Source organism: Neodiprion lecontei, chromosome 5 (assembly GCF_021901455.1).
Source record: "Neodiprion lecontei isolate iyNeoLeco1 chromosome 5, iyNeoLeco1.1, whole genome shotgun sequence".
Taxonomy (NCBI): Eukaryota; Metazoa; Arthropoda; class Insecta; order Hymenoptera; family Diprionidae; genus Neodiprion; species Neodiprion lecontei.
Genome location: NC_060264.1, coordinates 26,679,850 through 26,697,564, shown reverse-complemented (window position 1 = coordinate 26,697,564; position 17,715 = coordinate 26,679,850). Strand labels below are relative to the sequence as shown.

Sequence of the window (17,715 nt, the reverse complement as noted above, 5' to 3'; positions counted from 1 at the left end):
TACTGTTATAGGATATTTTTTTTCATATAATTTTTGGCACTGATTTTATACACTAAGCTACGGTATCATTATCTTTCAACATTTCTTATTTTTTTGTGATACGCCTTGCACTCCTAAAATATACATATGAGTAGTGCAAAATGCTCTCACTGATTAGCTACAAATCAAACTATTATCACACTCAGATGAAAATCACGTAACAAAATATGAAAAACACGGATTGTGCAAGTAATTTATAACTCAACCTGCCATCGTTTCAACACCTTTAAACAATATATACTTGGTACAAACGAGGCATAGTGTGTGTATATATATATATATTTACTAATGGAACTACTCGAGTGCATTTTGCTAAAATATGTACGAATAATAATATAGTTTTCTTCTTCTCTTTATAGCCTAGGACTAGAATTACATCCCAAAATTGTGAGACATCTGAATTATTAATAATACCTTAAATTTGTCATTAGCATCTCATATTTGATTAAAGTTGAAAATATTCGAGCAGTCAGTATTGTTCGTTGATCTTTCTCTCAAAATGTGTGACAACCGTCCGAGTTTGCTTCCCATGGTAGCTTATCGTCATTGCTTTCGTAAAAACTCTGCATATCAGGGCTTGAAGATCTCGAAGAGCTTGGCGTGTTGATGTTTATGCGAACCGTTGTTCTCGTTTGGTTCGACACTCCTTCCTGAGGACCCTCTGGTGTTTCTTGATCTGCTGACTGCTCGTCGTTTCTCATAGCGCAAATCACATCAGTCAGAGCCACTATGTAGTTTTTGGCCAAAGTAAGTGTCTCTATCTTGGATAAACGTCTTTCTTTACTGACATGCGGTATCACCTCTCTCAAAGACTGAAACATAATCGAATATACGTTTTTTCTTTCAATTCACAATCAAGCAAGGAGAGAAATCTCACCTGAAACGCGTCATTCAAACTGTGCATCCTCATTCTTTCTCTTTCATTACTCTCCAATCTTCTAAGTGTTTTTTCTCTTGGTGTTGTCGTTCGGGAAGCCCTTGATGATTTGAAATTTAGCCTTTCTGTTCTCCTTGTCGTTCTTCGTATCATTTTACCCCCGTTTGTCTTAGTTGAGGACCAATCTTCTCCCAAACTATCTTCATTTTTAAGTCCAGACTTCATTTCGTCTAGAACCACTGAATACAAAAAATATTTCTCTTTTCCAATTGTTCACTCTTTCACTTTTATACTTAAACTTTCTTCTATCCATCCATCTTATGAATAATAAATATAACGAAATAATGTAATCCAAGTTGTCAGAAATTTGGAGACAATTTGAATCAAAGTTAACGATTTGAAGTGATCTTAAATTGTACAATATTTACATACGTTAATTTGAAATTCGATATTAAAGTTATTAACTTCACATATTATCATGCAATCTAAACGGAATGTTTAAAGAAAAAACCGTGCGTTAGTAAAAAAAAAAAAAAACTGACAATTTCATAAATGATAATTGTATACGACATATTCTTAAAAAAGTAATAACACCGATATCATTTAAATAACTATACGTAATTATGTTCACCTGCGTGTAAAATTAGCGGCAAGACGCGCGTGATTTTTGTTCCAGTTTTAACGATAATTGTCTACACGTTTTTTCTATCTACAACGGAACAGCGAAATAACCAGAAATAATTTTTGAACCAGAAAGTCCCGGAAGAAACTTGTTGAGCACCGTCGAGACGACGACTGATGTCGCGACGTCGGGGTGCGGCCGGCGCCGTCTTTCACCCCCGCGAACTATATTCTCGAGGGTCGTATATAGCGCACCTACACTGCCATATTCCTCGTGGCACGTAAGGGGTGTTTTAAAAAAGCTGCGTCCTTACGACGATTCGAAATTCGAAAAGCGTCCGCACGATATCGGACGAACAGCGAAAGTTAAGAAGATGCTATAATCAGACGTAGTTACCAGCCGAGTAAAATGTCACTTACTTTGATCTTATTATTATCAAAGCCTACGTTTCACTAACGTGAAGATACCGTTAATGAAAATACCGTTGATGAAAAATTACATGCATCGCCAAACGGAATTCAAAAAACTTTTGCTTCATGCGAGAATAAAATGTATTATTGCAGCAAATGGTAGTTCAATTAACGGAGTACATTTTTTGACATTGTTGTTACGCAAAACAAAACTTTTTCTCGATATCTGTATTCGGTATTGCATATAGAATTGCGCTGACTGCGGCATTTTTAAACTAGTGTCGCGGAAACTTTGATAATAGTCAAAATAAATAAGTGACATTTACTCGGTCAGTAAATACTAACTATAACATCCTTTTCAAAAATATTTCGAAAAATAAGGTCAAATCCCTACAAACCATGTTTCTCGAGTCAACGAGCCTTGTGGTAATAATTGTGTCAACACAAATCGATTCGTTATCGTCATTCTGCGCGAATTACATTCCTGCAACGCACACCCGATATGTGGGAAAATACAGGGGTTGGTTTGTTGAGCGTTTACGTGCCTACAGGTGGGCGTATGACGTCAGTCGCCCACGCGGCTCCTTTATCTGTACCCATTATCGCGACAACATCCCGGCCTCATGTTGCGGGGATGCGACGCGACGCGTCGAAGATTCGCGCGGCTGCGCATATCGGGCGGCGCAAACGCGCCGCTATTTAGGTGAGGCCGGGGCTGATTCCCAGTCAAAATGAATTTTTTCCACCACACCTGTTGCCTGATATTGTTATTCAAATAGAAATCGATTACTGAGATGGGGGACAAAAACGCCCACGTGATGAACAAAGTCCAGCTAAGCTTAGCTTTGGCTTTGAATCACTTCCGCATTTTGGATAATGAAGCAATGGATCACAGAGCTTCGCAGCTTACACCAGAGTTCAAAAATTACAGACTTGATTTAGTTTGTTTTAAGATCATGTTTATTACTCTCAATAACAACATCCCGCAATTACTGATGTTACATCGCAAATTCAAGACTGTATTTGTTCAGGAGACGGTACTGGTAAATAATGTACGCGTACCGACAACAAATTACACGCGGAATGTCAAGTGAATCTTCAATTTCAAACTATTTTTCATTTCAAATAGTGAAAATCCTATTTCCTCTTATCTTCTAGATAACGACGTAGATTAGGCAAAGTTAAGCATACAACTTTTAGACTAGTGAACGGAAAAAATTCAAACGATAATCTGAAGGGTATACGGTTTACCTAGATTTCACGGTCGATATTCCCAGTAATTACAAAATATTCCTGATTCTTGCATTCACTAGATACATCATTAAAACTAAGTATAAACGTTTCAATACAAATATCAAATAGGATAGAAAAGACATTTATTTTTCATATATTGAATATTGGCTATTTGACTTCCTTGCACTTTCCACAGCATGCATCGGTCTGTTTTTCCAAATCTGCAGGTTTATGGTTTGGTGTCCACGGGCCTAAACTTGCAGAAGCATAAAAGTCCATAGGATATGGTCTGTCATTGTCCAACTCTGCTAGCTTCAGAGAAACTGAACCCTCGTAGGGCGTCAGTAAAGGCTTTTCAAATGCTGTACCCCAATCTATGCTCAGCCTTGGACATGCGACCTATGAAACAAAGTGTGTAATATAAGAAAACCGATGTTAGACTCGCAAAACTTGAAAAGCCTCGAACGTTACACAAAAGAAAGGTAATCTCAAGTTATATATATCTGAGGAAAAAAGACAGACAATGTATAATTTCCATAGCAAGCTAAGTATCGTACCTGTATAAATGCATCAATATCGTCAAATAACTTTAGTTTATCAGGAAATATTTCTGAAAGAAGAATAATAACGGCTTCTTTCTTCAATACTTTGATCCGTTTCTCAATAGTCTTTAATACATCGGGATTTCCCTGTCGACCCAAGGTGCCTAGTATAAGTCCAAATTTCTCCGCACTTTTAGAAGTTTCAATCGCGGTTCGTCTATTACTTCGCATTCTTTCATGGTCATAGAATTCCTCAGTTAAACTCTTGTCGTAAGGATCGTAACGATAGGCCCGCAATTTGGGGTTCGCAATCATTGCTGCCTCCAAATGAAAACGACCGTCTCCCAAGTATATGACCGCATCTGCGCAGCGAATCTGAGGCGCCGTACACCCGAGCACCTGATTAAGAAATGAAAGAAATTAATGAACACATTCATTAATATATTATGGTTAGTCAATTATTTTAAGACGTTTACTTCGCCAGGGCTAAGAGGTCTGCTTTGTGGTACGGTAACTTCATATCCAGCTTTTCTCATCTCGATAGCGACAGCCTGGAGCGTTGAGGCAAATTGAATAGTGCTGACTAATGCTATTTTCGTTGTTACCAACAAGTTTGCCTGCAAAGACTTTATGCAATGCATTGCATCGATTTTTATATCAACAAATATATACAGGACTTTGATTCCCACTGTTTTGTCAACTGGTATTAGGCAGGAATGACCATAATGGACAAGCAGATCGACCCCGAGAGCCTTTGCCGTATAATCGTCAATGCAGCAAGCACCTGGAAGAAACATTCACCGTCAAACGTCATTGTTGTCCTATTTGGTAAAAGAGTTTAAATTTACTAAATCTAAATATTTGAGATTATAGCTTCAATCAAGCATAAATTTTGTCAATGTATTATTCATCATATTTAATTTTAACATATTTGGAAATTCAATGGCCTAGAGACGATATACCATAAAATTTGAAGTTTCGGAATAGAAATCAAACTTGAAGTGAGATTCTAATGCAAACTAAAACCGAAAAAACACAAATCTAAAACAATTTTGATTGTAATCGTACCATAAGTAACGTCTCCCATAATGACAGTTTCAGCGCAAGTGAATTCTTCTATAATGTCAGAAATGGTGGTCGCAAAAATAAGGAGACCTTCAGGCATTTGAAGAGCTACTCTTTGTGACTTGAGTTCTTTTATTCTCCATATTGTTTTGTGAATTTCAAAGTTATAATTTGTCGGCAAAACTGCAATGGCGGCATTTAGCAACGGGTCGTTTAACTGCTCAGGGGGTATTTTATTTACCCTCACCGGGGCCTTATAAACCCTTCTTACTGGCTTTGCCTTCACCACAACAACTGTGGATTCACCTTGCTCACTCATTGTTATAATTCACGATATCAATCTGTAGATGTGCACTTTTGAACTGTTTTGTAATAAAAGTGAAGTTTGGCTACTTTAAATATTTTCTTATCAATTGTTCATCTACTTTTGTTACCGATTCTTCATGAAAGTTGTCAATTTACTTTATCTTTTCATTTTTTACTATCCACAATGTGCGTATAATGTATCCGCTACGTTTTTCCTACTTTTTCCATACATTACGAGAATACTTCGGACATCATTGTTTACACTTTAAACTAATTTGGTAAATCCACGTTAAGAGGTAACTTTGCTTTTTTGACGTTTCATTTGCTGTTAGATTAGGTTAGATGAAAGTTGAAAGGTTAGGAAGCTTCATCTTGAAAAAAACGGATAGAAGAAGATCACCTTGATTCCAAAACTGGACTACAAAATGTGGTCAAGTCGGTTTCTACCTTAACCGCGAAAGGCAGTCATACAACAAGTGAGATCCAAGATGACGTTTGTACTTTGCTTTATTACTTGTTTATGCTGTTATTCCTGAGCCTTGCCAAATCTAATTTCCTTTGTAAGGAATAAATAAATTTTTTGATCCCCAGAATCTATTTTTTCACGCTCTTTTACGCTGCTAGAAACAGGCGTTTTTTCCCGCTGTTTAAAATCCATAAAATGAATACAAGTAGAATTAGCCTTGTGCCCAGTTTAATTAGCGGTAAAATTTCTGCCAGTGGTTAAAAATAAGCATCTAGAAATTATCGTCAATACATCTAATTTCCCGCTGAAAGAAGAACGGGGCTTTTTCAGAATGCATTAAATGCCCAGTGCGCATACGCCAGAGTGTGTAGTTTTGCTGTAAAAATTGGAATCCGATTCGGTTCTCGGTTCTGTCATTGTTTTCAGCCTACATGGCAACAATCGGTTCTTAACCGAAAATTTACCTTGCGTCATATACTCAAAAGCGTCATGCACAGCGTTATAATAACTAGATACATATGCACGCAGTTCTAAGGATGGTCCGATGCAGCGATACCTAAAGATTCTTTTATTAGGTTGTAAGTCTCGTTCTGTTCGATCGTTCGATTCCGAAGCAATACGTCTGATCATCTAAGCCAGCTTCGCTGTGAGGTATGTAGTTAACAATCGCAAATTAATTTTCTTTTACCAAAAATTGATCGAATCCTTTTAGTATATTCGTTATTTTATCAGTGTCGCGTGTGCCTTGTACGATACATGTGTTCATGCTTGCTTTCTGCTTTCACCAATGTATACAATCAGTTCTGCCTACAATGTTTTGCAAAAATTTGTGCTTCCACCAATGTATCCAATTAGTTCTACCTCCAATGTTCTGCAAAAATTTACTAATACCTGTTACGATTGTTTTCATTAATGTTATTTAATCTATTTGAGAAATGTTCCTTAGCGTGTTGTTAAGATAATAGTAGAACATTATTTTTATTCAGAATGCTTTCTTTTTTCGAAAACTTGGAATGCACTGCCGGCCCACATTAACCCCTTAACATACGATTTAAGTTCCGAACGCGCGGGCCCATAATCAACAGCAAGGTCGGTCATACGTGTAAATACCACGGCTCTCACTCGTGATTCTCATGTTTGGCCCGATCGACGTAGCACGTCTCTCACACGAATATTGTAGGTGAAGGGGTTAAGAACTGTAACATTATGTACCGCTCTAAAACTAGTCTGTGGAATTATACTGCAAAATTTTAATGTATGTTGTATAGTATTAGTGAGTAAGTGATTGCCAAAGCTTGTGTACTCGTCATATGATATAAATTATATTTCTGCACCTATTGATAATAGCTTAACTATTTACCATATGTATAGGACAGTCTTACCTGTTGATTATTTATAAATAAATAAATAAATTATTCTGGAAGAAAGATCAATGTATCTTGTTGGTTTCAAATAACTTTACAGTATTGTTGCAATCCTTATTATTTGTAATATCTTATTTACCCAACATTCAACCATTAGTGATTTTTAATTTTCAAGTAAGAAATCACATTTACCACAGTCTTTAGTTTTGTTCGTTTAATAGAATAATCAATTTTCCTTCCAATGAAGACAAAAATTGATAAATTTTCTGTTTTTTTTTTTTTTAATTTCAACGTTTTATTTTTGCAGTTAGTTCATCCTGTCTTAATACTGTAAAATCCAACATGCCAAGACGAAAGCAACAGAAGAAACCAGCGATTGGTGAGGACACCAGAATCGCAGTGAATTTAACAATCAGAAAGCTTCTGGCTGCTCCGGAACAAAAAGAATTAGAGTTTCCGTCTTCTTATACGGCTGAGGAAAGAGCTTATATCCATGATCTTGCCAGAGAACATGGACTCAAGTCGAAAAGTCGCGGGTAAATAGAGAACAAATATTGAAAGATATACATGCGTAGCTGGAACTCTAATATAAGCTTGGTACACGCAATTACATTTTATCATTTTTTTTTTTCGTTTGCAATAGGAAAGGAACCAACAGATTTTTAACTGTTTACAAGCGGGAAGGATCAACTATTGTTCAAGCAGATGCCATAATAAAGCTACAAAAGTCCTCACGACAAGGGATTTATAATTTAATACAGAAATTTCCCTTGAGCAATAAGGAGAGACAGGATTTACTCCCACCCACAGAGAGGGAACGCATTATTAACACAGAAGGTAAATTTACTTAGTAATTTTCAAAGAGATATCTTGATACTAAATTTTGCAGGTAAACTGTTAATGTATTTCAATTTAATACCATTGCAACACACATCAATTCCCAATAAATATAATTTACAGTCAACACGAATACGAAAGCAATGGGCCGTTTGAATGGCGGAATACCGCAGGTACCACAGCTTAAGACAAATATGGATGTTTTACCATTTCGCGAATGTCTACCAGTCTATAATATGAGAGAGGAGATAATGCAGGTTCTACCATCAAGCCAAGTAATTATAATAGCAGGAGAGACGGGAAGCGGAAAAACAACCCAAGTTCCTCAGTTCATCTTAGACTACTGTCAGCAGAGGAATCAAACATGCAGAATAATATGCACTCAGCCTAGAAGACTGTCAGCAGTCTCGGTAGCAGAGAGAGTAGCTTTTGAAAGAGATGAAAAAATTGGGCAAACATTTGGGTATCAAATAAGGCTGGAGAGCAGAGTATCTCCGAAAACGTTGCTCACTTATTGCACCAACGGTGTTCTGCTCAGAACATTAATGGGTGGTGATTCGGCGTTGGCTACAATAACGCATATAATCGTAGATGAGATTCACGAGCGAGATAGATTTTGTGATTTTCTTTTAATCGCACTAAAGGATGCCCTAGTTAAGTTTAGATCTCTAAAAGTTGTCCTGATGAGTGCCACTATGGATACAAGCATATTTCTGAAGTACTTCAACCACTGCTCAGTAATTAACGTCCCTGGCAGACTTTACGACGTCGAGGTATTGTATCTCGAGGATATTCTCAAAGTGACTAACTACATGACTAAGGATATGTCAGCTAAGAAGGAAAAAATGGTCAACAAAAAGGACCAGAAGAAGGTTCTAGAGTCTTGGACCCAATACAAGCCTGTAAACTCAACCATCAATTACATATCTGAAAGAAATTTAATACCAGCACCAATTCTGGGCCAGCAAAATCAACCCGTACCTGAAAGAGTTGAGCTTGAGCCAAGACTGGTAGATAAAATGGATCGGTCAATATCAGAAGCGTGGCTGTGTGGTGGCGAAGACAACTTCACACAGTTACTGTATTTCATACAGTCGGAAAATGTTTCTGTTGATTACCAGCACTCAAAGACGTCGGTAACACCACTGATGGTTGCAGCAGGAAGAGGGTGCATCGACACGACGGAGCGTCTCTTAAATCTTGGAGCAAATCTTAATATACGCTCGGTTAATGAATGGACGGCTTTGGACTGGGCAAGAAAAATGAACCAGGTTGAATGTGCCGAGCTTATAGAAGCCTATATGAAGACGTATGACTGTGAAACGGCGTACGAGGATGTTCCTCTTGATAAAAACATCCCCATTTCGGAAGAAGACAAAATGCTGCTCGACGTTTACCATCACACATTCAATGATGAGAATGTCGACTACGATTTGATGTTTTCTCTAATTCTTCACATACACACAAAGATGCCGTATGGATCAATTCTTGTTTTCTTACCTGGGTATGATGACATAGTGACTATGAGAGAGAGGATAAACGCCGAGGAGAAGAGGATGAGTGAAAGATTCCGCTACAATTTGTTTGTCCTGCACTCTAACATGCAGACTTGTGACCAGAAGCGAGTTTTCAGACCTAGTCCTCAGGGGACGCGGAAGATAATACTGTCCACTAACATAGCGGAGACTAGCATAACAATCGATGATGTTGTGTATGTCATTGACTCCGGGAAAGTGAAGGAGAAGTCTTTTGATGCTATGTCTGGAGTTTGCACACTCAGATCCAACTGGATATCGCAGGCATGTGCCAAGCAACGTAAAGGAAGGGCTGGCAGATGTCAGAATGGGATTTGCTTCCGTCTATTCTCTTCGGTCAGATTCAATTCCATGCAGCCTTACCAAACGCCGGAAATACTTAGGCTACCACTACAGGAATTATGCCTCTATACCAAACACTTGGCTCCTGGGAATACTCCAATAGCTGAATTCTTGGACAGAGCATTGGAACCGCCGTCTAACGCTGTTACCCGCAACGCTGTTCAACTCCTGAAGACTATAGATGCTCTAGATCCGTGGGAAGACCTGACAGAACTTGGAAGTCACCTCTTAGATCTACCTGTCGAACCTCGACTCGGCAAAATGCTTTTATACGCAGTTGTGCTGAAATGCCTTGATCCAATTCTCACCATCGTTTGCAGTCTTGCTTACAAGTGAGTGTCAGATCAGTATCCAATTATTTTAGTAACTAGACCTCTAAAATCAATTACTTTCAATGTTTTCAAAGTTTTATTTATCGTAATACTGCACAGTCAGGATAAAATAACAAATTTCTCTTTACTTTGATAATTCTCTCAGGGATCCGTTTCTCTTGCCTTCGCAACCATCGCAAAAGCGCGCAGCCACTCTGTCTCGTAAGGATTTTTCAGCAGGTACATATTCAGACCACATGGCTGTTCTGCGAGCTTTTCAAAGCTGGCAAACAGCTAGAGCAAACGGTAGAGAGCGGCTCTTTTGTGAAAAGAATTTTATCTCTGCTGCAACGATGGAAATGGTCGTTGGAATGCGCACTCAACTTCTTGGACAACTCAGAGCCTCTGGGTTTGTGAGAGCAAGAGGCTCTGGCGATATCCGCGACCTCAACTCGAACTCCGAGAATTGGGCCGTGGTGAAAGCAGCACTTACAGCTGGACTGTACCCAAATCTGATCAGGGTAGACAGAGAACATTCGCAGCTTCGAACACAGTAAGTTTCCCTTTTTTTCAATTCCAATCAAAGACAAAAGTCAGTGTCAAATCAGTACCTAATTATTTTACTTATCAGTCATCTAAAATCGACCACTTCCAATATCTTATTTACCATAATACTGCACAGTCGAATTGAAATAACTAATTTTTCCTCACTTTAGTAATAATTGTTAGAAGTCTGTTTCTTCTGCCTTTGCAATCATCTTGAAAAGGAAGCCCTGAATTTTAAGTCATTAGCTTAACATCTTAATTTTACAGAAAAGAAGTCAAGGTAGTCTTTCATCCTTCCTCCACGCTTCGAGATAACCCAAAATCACCTCGTACTACATCCGCACAGACCCACTCTGCTAATGTTAACGCTTTACCATGCGATTGGTTACTGTATGAAGAAATGAGCCGCTCCGGGCGTTTCTGTCACGTCAAAACAGTTACCCTCGTCAATCCTATCACAGTTGCGTTATTTAGTGGACCAGCACGGTTACCAATGGACGTAATTTACGAGGCCGAAAGTAAGGCGGAAAATTTTTGGAATTTTTTTCGTCTGTTCCTCGGACATTCAGAGCTGAACAATGATTTTTTTTACATATTAGCTATTCCTGAGAGTGAGTCGGACTCTGAGGCAGATGAGGCACAAGAGGGAACAACAATTTTGAAATTGGACGACTGGGTAGTATTCAAATTGGACCCTGAAGCAGCTCAACTTATTTTACACCTGCGACAGAAGTGGAATGCTCTGTTCCTTAGACGAATGAAAACTCCAAGCAAACCTATGTCGCAACTCGATGAACAAGTAGTCAGAACTCTAGTTTCTGTTATTACTAATGAAGAACAAGCTTGTGGTCTTCATCAACCATCTGGAATTGGGCAAAGACCACGTCCCTTGATCGTTGACTATTATCCAGCCAGCGCTAGACGACCAGATGATTATGAAGAGGTAATGTAGTTTATTTTTTTCAAATGTAATTAATGGTTTTCTTGGTCACCTAATGATTTGAAATCTTGTCAATAAAGAACAAGTTCACGGCGACCTAAATTCTGTACTGAGAGATAAATTTTGTAACTTCGATTTACGGCTTTGAATTATGCAACTATTTAGTTTGGTTCAGAAATTCAATTGAGAAAACTGATTACTCATTATCTGTTTTAGAGAAATTTCTAGAATTTTGATAACAAAGACTTCAGGGGATGGAGAAACTTACGATTCCAGTTTCCTTTACTCCATAGACTGATTGCTATGTCCCTAAACTTTCTCACTTGGAAATTTTTTTCTTCTACTCATTCTACCAAGCAATATTCTATCGTAAAATCAAACTATGCATGTGAGAAATGTCGAGGATTTGGACCTCTCGATAATTGGAAAACGAAATCTCAGTATAAACAAAGGAAAACTTCACAAACTGGTGAGTACGGAGCATGTCTATAAAACGAAACGAAAGTTAATATGCAGATTTTGCATACGAGAAAATAATTTAGGACTAGAGGATTCAGACATTGATATTTTTTGTAAATTAAGTGCAGGTTCGGCGTCAATGCTGGATCTCGTAACGATAATACCTAAGAAATTTTGTAATTTTCATTGATACAGAAACGCGGAACTGTCGAAGCTGGAATACCTGGGCAAAGAAAAATTTAACGAGCGTAATTTTCATATCACGAGAAGTTGGCTGAACCCACTTGATTCCGACAACAAGAGGGTACGGTACGGTAAAATTGGCAGGGTAAGTGCTTGCTGAGTCTGTAGTGGAAAAAATTTTTCGGATCATTTGTTGATCATTTTTTTCCAGCAGTTCAGAGTACTGGTAGCTAGGAACTAATATATGTTACAGAACCCATGAGTATAAGTGGAACTGAACGTGTGCACTTTGAAAACTTGTCGTGATTTTGTACGGTGATATCGTAATTTTAACATTATGCTATGGAAAGTGGCGAGTCGCTAATTTTTAGTTCGTTTCGACGTTATTTTTCTTATCACTACATAGTTGGTTTTAGCAAAGCCTCAATTTTATAAAACCATAGAGCTGTGTAGGTCTGTTCCTACAGCTGGTGACTTTTAGCTTATATTGAAAAGTCCGAATGTTGTTGAGTCAATCAGAAAACAAATCAGCCTCGTACATTCTCACATATTTACATGTTACCCATTGCAAATTCTAGGCCATCGATTGTATTTGTTGATAGATATTATATAATGTGATATTTTCTAGTTGATGGTCGTAATTTCAGATTTCAATAACTGGTCTTATAACAATCGCATGGAAAGTATATTTTTACGTTACATACCCCTTAATTTTAAAGCATTATTCACTATAAGTGATTGATACTACTGTTTTAAATATGCGTGTAGTACTTAACAGTTTCAAGACTGAACTGAGCCCTCTATTCAAAACTCAGTGATGGTTCCAGACAAATGAGCATTATTTTTTCTTCCGTTCAATAATCGCGCAATGTAACTAAATTATGCGTATTTATAATTACACATTCTTACAATGTTGTTTTTTATTTTATATATTTCAAGTCCGTCCCTCACTAAATATGTACAAAATTTGTCTTTCATATACGTAGGTTGAGCTAGATCCAGGTGAACGTATGCTCTAAAACCGTAAAGTTTCTCTTTACTTTATTTCCTTTATTCTTACCATGCAAAAATCTGGTTACTCCTTCTTACTAACTCACTTTTTTTTACGAGATATAGCTGTACGTACATACCGTATCATATATGGTATCTGATGCAAACAAATGCTTAAACGTAATGCATGTACACCACAGAGATAAATATTTGTAACAATTTTCGGTACACAATATCTTCTGGGATCTATATTATTTTACAGCTTCTTGTATATTTGTGATACTGTTTTATGTATTAATAAACGTCACCGCCATACCAAATAAATTAATAAATAGCTATCTTCTAGCAATTCGTAAACGCCTGGGTGAAATTGAAACAAGTAATTAACTAACGGTAATAAATTTAACATTTCATATCGTGCCCCCGAATTTAATTAAAGTACTGTACAACTTAAAAAAAACTGTAGTTTCCCTTTATTTACAACGTTCCATGAAATCTGGTAAATCATTTGTAAATAATTATTTTTTGGAGACACAATTCGAACTCTGTAATGTACGAGTCATTTCATACCAAATTGACAAATTTTAATTTTCAGACGCAATGGTTGAACGAAATATGAGTCAACGATTTATAGCTCTAACATTTTGTATTAATTCGGAATAAATATCAATTTTATGAACTGAATATTTCGCAAGAACGGTAATGTCAATATCTTCGAGATGAAGCGGTGCCTTTATGCGGAATCATTTGTGTGGAAATTTACAGGAAAGGCTGTGACAAGGTCCATGTAATAGTCAAGATATTGGATGCAAAAACTGTTTATTTTCAGAAAATACCATGAGGTGTGAGAATCAGAATAAAAATAAAATCGAAAAGAAAACTGGGAATGTGAAAATTACCAAGTGAGAAATATCGTTGTGTCATTCAGGAACAAGATTAGTATTCTTCTGCTCCTTCGCCCTCCCCCTCAGCAGAATCCATGCCAACCTCTTCGTAGTCTTTTTCAAGAGCAGCGAGGTCCTCACGTGCCTCGGAAAACTCGCCTTCCTCCATACCCTCACCCACATACCAGTGAACAAAGGCACGCTTGGCGTACATCAGGTCAAACTTGTGGTCAAGACGAGCCCAGGCCTCAGCGATAGCCGTGGTGTTGGACAACATGCAGACTGCACGTTGCACCTTGGCCAAGTCACCACCCGGAACGACGGTTGGGGGCTGGTAGTTGATGCCGACCTTGAAACCGGTGGGACACCAGTCGACGAACTGAATCGTGCGCTTGGTCTTAATGGTGGCAATAGCCGCGTTAACGTCTTTCGGGACTACATCGCCTCTGTACAGCATGCAACAAGCCATGTATTTGCCATGACGGGGGTCACACTTGACCATCTGGTTAGCTGGTTCGAAACAAGCGTTGGTGATTTCTCCGACAGACAGCTGCTCGTGGTACGCCTTCTCTGCAGAGATGACGGGTGCGTAAGTGACCAGTGGGAAGTGGATACGAGGGTAGGGCACCAAGTTGGTCTGGAACTCAGTAAGGTCGACGTTTAGAGCACCGTCGAATCTTAGGGAGGCGGTGATGGAGGATACAATCTGGCCGATGAGTCTGTTCAGGTTTGTGTATGTTGGCCTCTCAATGTCCAGATTTCGGCGGCAGATATCATAAATGGCCTCATTGTCGACCATGAAGGCGCAATCGGAGTGCTCGAGGGTTGTATGGGTTGTCAGGATCGAGTTGTACGGCTCGACAACGGCGGTGGAAACCTGGGGTGCTGGGTAAATTGCGAATTCCAGCTTCGATTTCTTTCCATAGTCAACAGAGAGACGTTCCATAAGCAGAGATGTGAAGCCAGATCCAGTGCCTCCTCCGAAAGAATGGAAGATCAGGAATCCTTGAAGACCAGTGCACTGGTCGGCCAATTTTCGGACACGGTCCAACACTAGGTCGACAATTTCTTTGCCGATAGTGTAGTGACCACGGGCATAGTTATTCGCGGCATCCTCTTTGCCAGTGATCAACTGCTCAGGGTGGAAAAGCTGGCGGTAAGTTCCAGTCCTGACTTCATCTACAACATTACAACAAATTCTAGATGGTTATTATAAGATAAAAAACTCGATTATTTCGTGTCACCAATGCCTGAAAAAACGTGATAAATTAGAATGCTAACAGTACGTACCAACAACCGTTGGTTCCAAATCAATGAACACAGCTCGAGGAACATGTTTTCCAGCTCCAGTTTCGCTGAAGAAGGTATTAAAGCTGTCGTCTCCCCCACCAATCGTTTTGTCAGATGGCATCTGTCCATCGGGCTGAATTCCATGCTCAAGGCAGTAGAGTTCCCAGCAGGCATTACCAATCTGGACACCAGCTTGTCCAACATGGATTGAGATGCACTCACGCTAAAGCAAAACAGAATCAGCTTTGTTACAACTTTCAAGTATCTACTTCTGTATTCACATTCATGTCGGCACATCCTGCATCAGATGAAACAGCATAGTATGCATTCCCCTTTTTCAGAACATACAAATCGAAATGCGGAAATTTTGAAGTACGACACAGCGGTCAGCTGAACGGTACTCGCTCTAACTTTTTTTGCTCGGATTACAAGATCAATGTCTCGGTTTATTTGTAATATTGTATCTATCATGCATTATCATTTGCATAAGAACCTTTTTGAGACTGGACAGTTGTTTGGATTTTTTAAAAATTAATCTGTTCAATATCAACATTGGTAAACTTTCCTCTACTTTTTAGCTATCCCCCCCACCTCCCAATTAGCCTTCAGAAACCGCCGTAATATTTAAAATTGTATAAAACGTACGATTACATTTCAGGCTTACTAACACCACAATGATATGTAACCCGATTCAACCGTTAACCGCGTTTCCGTTACAGAATACGCGTTTGCACGCATGACCTCCCAACGCCATTGAAAGAACGCCACCAGCAACGGAAAATCGATTTAAAACGCTTTCCGATTTTCTCGTTGTTATATTATCCTTACTACAGTGCACGAAGTAAATACTATTCGTGCTACAGTGTAACGGTTTATAAAAAGCTGCCATTCGGTTTTGTGTATGTAAACGAGGTGTCGAAATGAGCAAAAATATTCACCGATTTTAACCATTTTCGAACCGGAACGCTCTTTAGTTACATTTTAGGAAACTCAATCGGACCCATATCTTAAGCATGAAGCCTAATCTAGGCCTTCTAAATCTCAGTTTGACTAATGTATAGTCGGCCTTAAAACTCGTTCGATAACAATTACGCGCTTTCTTGTCATAGAACGATCGTGGCAAGTCAAAAGATTGTTTCAAAACACCCTGGAGCCGCTCAAAGCACGTGAAAACGTTATAATCAATCACCTTTTATCCTTTTGAAGTTCAGATATAAAAATTACACTAATAATATAAAAGGAAAATTTGTATGATATGAAATATTTTTCAAGATTACTAATTCGGTATGAACAATACATCGCTGCGTTAATCGGTATACGATCGCGACGTACGCTCAATGCGAGAATGAACTCATAAAATCATTGTAAATTCAAATCCCAGAAAAGTCACGGGTTATTCCAACTTACATGATTCGAATGTATTACATACGTAAACAAATGAACAAGAAAATAAAAATTGTCATACGTCGAAGTGTAGGCAGAAATATAGCGACAAATAAGGTCACGATCGTGACTCATCACCAGCTCAGCAAGGGTGGAGCCGGCCGGCTTATCCCTTGTCAAAATGGCGAGGCAATGCGGTCGGCAACGAGCCTTCAAAATTCAGCTAGCGGCGAATCGCGAGTCCGATAAACCTTTATTGCGGTCAAAGAGCTGATATAACTCACCATTGTTGATTAAGTGATTGGTGTTTGTCGGAAGAGCGAAAAAAGACAGTTGAAGGACAAGGAGATTCAATAGAGTTAGCGGAAGCAGGTAATGGAGCTTCTACAAACGGCTATCGCAAGTCCAACGACCGTCGACGACTGCTAACGTAATGGTTCGAAAGAACAAACTTTGACGCATTGCAGCTGCCACTCAGCTTTATACCGGACCCCTTCCACGACCGACGTTACGTTCTGATTGGTCCGCAGAGCGCAGCTGCGACTGCGCGCGACCCCTACACCAGGGACAAAGTAGTCCCTTCTCAGTCGTCATCGGCATTCGATTTATAGGTAAAATAGGACGTTTTTGCCTGGTGAAAATAACGTACTTGGCGTACATATCGCCAGGATTGCGCCATGAATACGATGGTTTACCCTATTGCATTCAATCGGTTCTGTTCATTGTTTGGCAACCGCCGATCAAACGCGACCCAGCTTTTAACTAATATTATACACATACGAGGCAATTCGTCCACTCGTTTAGGTGCATAAGTATCGTGTACGAATCGCCGGGTTTCACATCACCGCTGAAGGGGCGTCGACCGAGGTACACGACGCTCGGTTCAATTATGCTGTAAATTTACGTACACTTTTATAATGCGCAATTTGAGTTTAGATTTTCGTACGATTTCAGAACAATTATTCTACTAGCCGCATATTCACATGTATTTAGTGCATCGCACATTGATACACTGTATTTTGGTACACCACGCATGGTACGTGCGTATCCACCCGTATACATAGGTATATACGTGCGTGGTATACCTACAG

The 17,715-nt window shown here is 38.9% G+C and overlaps 4 protein-coding genes across 6 annotated transcripts; 1 reads left to right on the top strand and 3 right to left on the bottom strand.

Moving 5' to 3' along the window:
• Positions 1 to 96: 96 nt before the first annotated feature.
• On the bottom strand, positions 97 to 1,973 carry LOC107224945 (protein dimmed-like). 2 transcript variants are annotated; one of them, XM_046742048.1, is made up of 3 exons: positions 1,548 to 1,973; positions 917 to 1,155; positions 97 to 851 (listed from the first exon to the last, which is right to left on the bottom strand). In XM_046742048.1, the coding sequence occupies exons 2-3, from the start codon at positions 1,139 to 1,141 to the stop codon at positions 534 to 536; spliced, it is 543 nt and encodes a 180-aa protein (XP_046598004.1). In that variant the 5' UTR covers positions 1,142 to 1,155; positions 1,548 to 1,973; the 3' UTR covers positions 97 to 533. The 2 variants fall into 2 exon arrangements, with proteins under 2 accessions (XP_046598004.1, XP_015520694.2); XM_015665208.2 differs by lacking the exon at positions 1,548 to 1,973 and having other exon boundaries at positions 917 to 1,293.
• A 917-nt stretch (positions 1,974 to 2,890) lies between these two features.
• Positions 2,891 to 5,478, bottom strand: LOC107224960 (2-(3-amino-3-carboxypropyl)histidine synthase subunit 1). The gene is made up of 4 exons (XM_015665230.2): positions 4,792 to 5,478; positions 4,200 to 4,507; positions 3,739 to 4,122; positions 2,891 to 3,580 (listed from the first exon to the last, which is right to left on the bottom strand). The coding sequence occupies exons 1-4, from the start codon at positions 5,105 to 5,107 to the stop codon at positions 3,350 to 3,352; spliced, it is 1,239 nt and encodes a 412-aa protein (XP_015520716.1). The 5' UTR covers positions 5,108 to 5,478; the 3' UTR covers positions 2,891 to 3,349.
• Positions 5,479 to 5,575: 97 nt separating this feature from the next.
• LOC107224955 (3'-5' RNA helicase YTHDC2) lies at positions 5,576 to 13,751 on the top strand. Of its 2 annotated transcripts, XM_046742047.1 has the most exons (10): positions 5,576 to 5,654; positions 6,089 to 6,211; positions 7,232 to 7,460; positions 7,568 to 7,761; positions 7,885 to 9,970; positions 10,116 to 10,502; positions 10,763 to 11,013; positions 11,095 to 11,438; positions 11,652 to 11,904; positions 12,090 to 13,751. In XM_046742047.1, exons 3-9 carry the CDS (start codon positions 7,267 to 7,269, stop codon positions 11,661 to 11,663), a joined length of 3,468 nt encoding a protein of 1,155 aa, XP_046598003.1. In that variant the 5' UTR covers positions 5,576 to 5,654; positions 6,089 to 6,211; positions 7,232 to 7,266; the 3' UTR covers positions 11,664 to 11,904; positions 12,090 to 13,751. The 2 variants fall into 2 exon arrangements, with proteins under 2 accessions (XP_046598003.1, XP_015520709.1); XM_015665223.2 differs by lacking the exon at positions 5,576 to 5,654 and having other exon boundaries at positions 5,987 to 6,211.
• A 118-nt stretch (positions 13,752 to 13,869) lies between these two features.
• Positions 13,870 to 17,089, bottom strand: LOC107224951 (tubulin alpha-1 chain). Its single transcript, XM_015665217.2, has 3 exons — positions 16,909 to 17,089; positions 15,242 to 15,464; positions 13,870 to 15,130 (listed from the first exon to the last, which is right to left on the bottom strand). The coding sequence occupies exons 1-3, from the start codon at positions 16,909 to 16,911 to the stop codon at positions 14,004 to 14,006; spliced, it is 1,353 nt and encodes a 450-aa protein (XP_015520703.1). The 5' UTR covers positions 16,912 to 17,089; the 3' UTR covers positions 13,870 to 14,003.
• Positions 17,090 to 17,715: the final 626 nt, after the last annotated feature.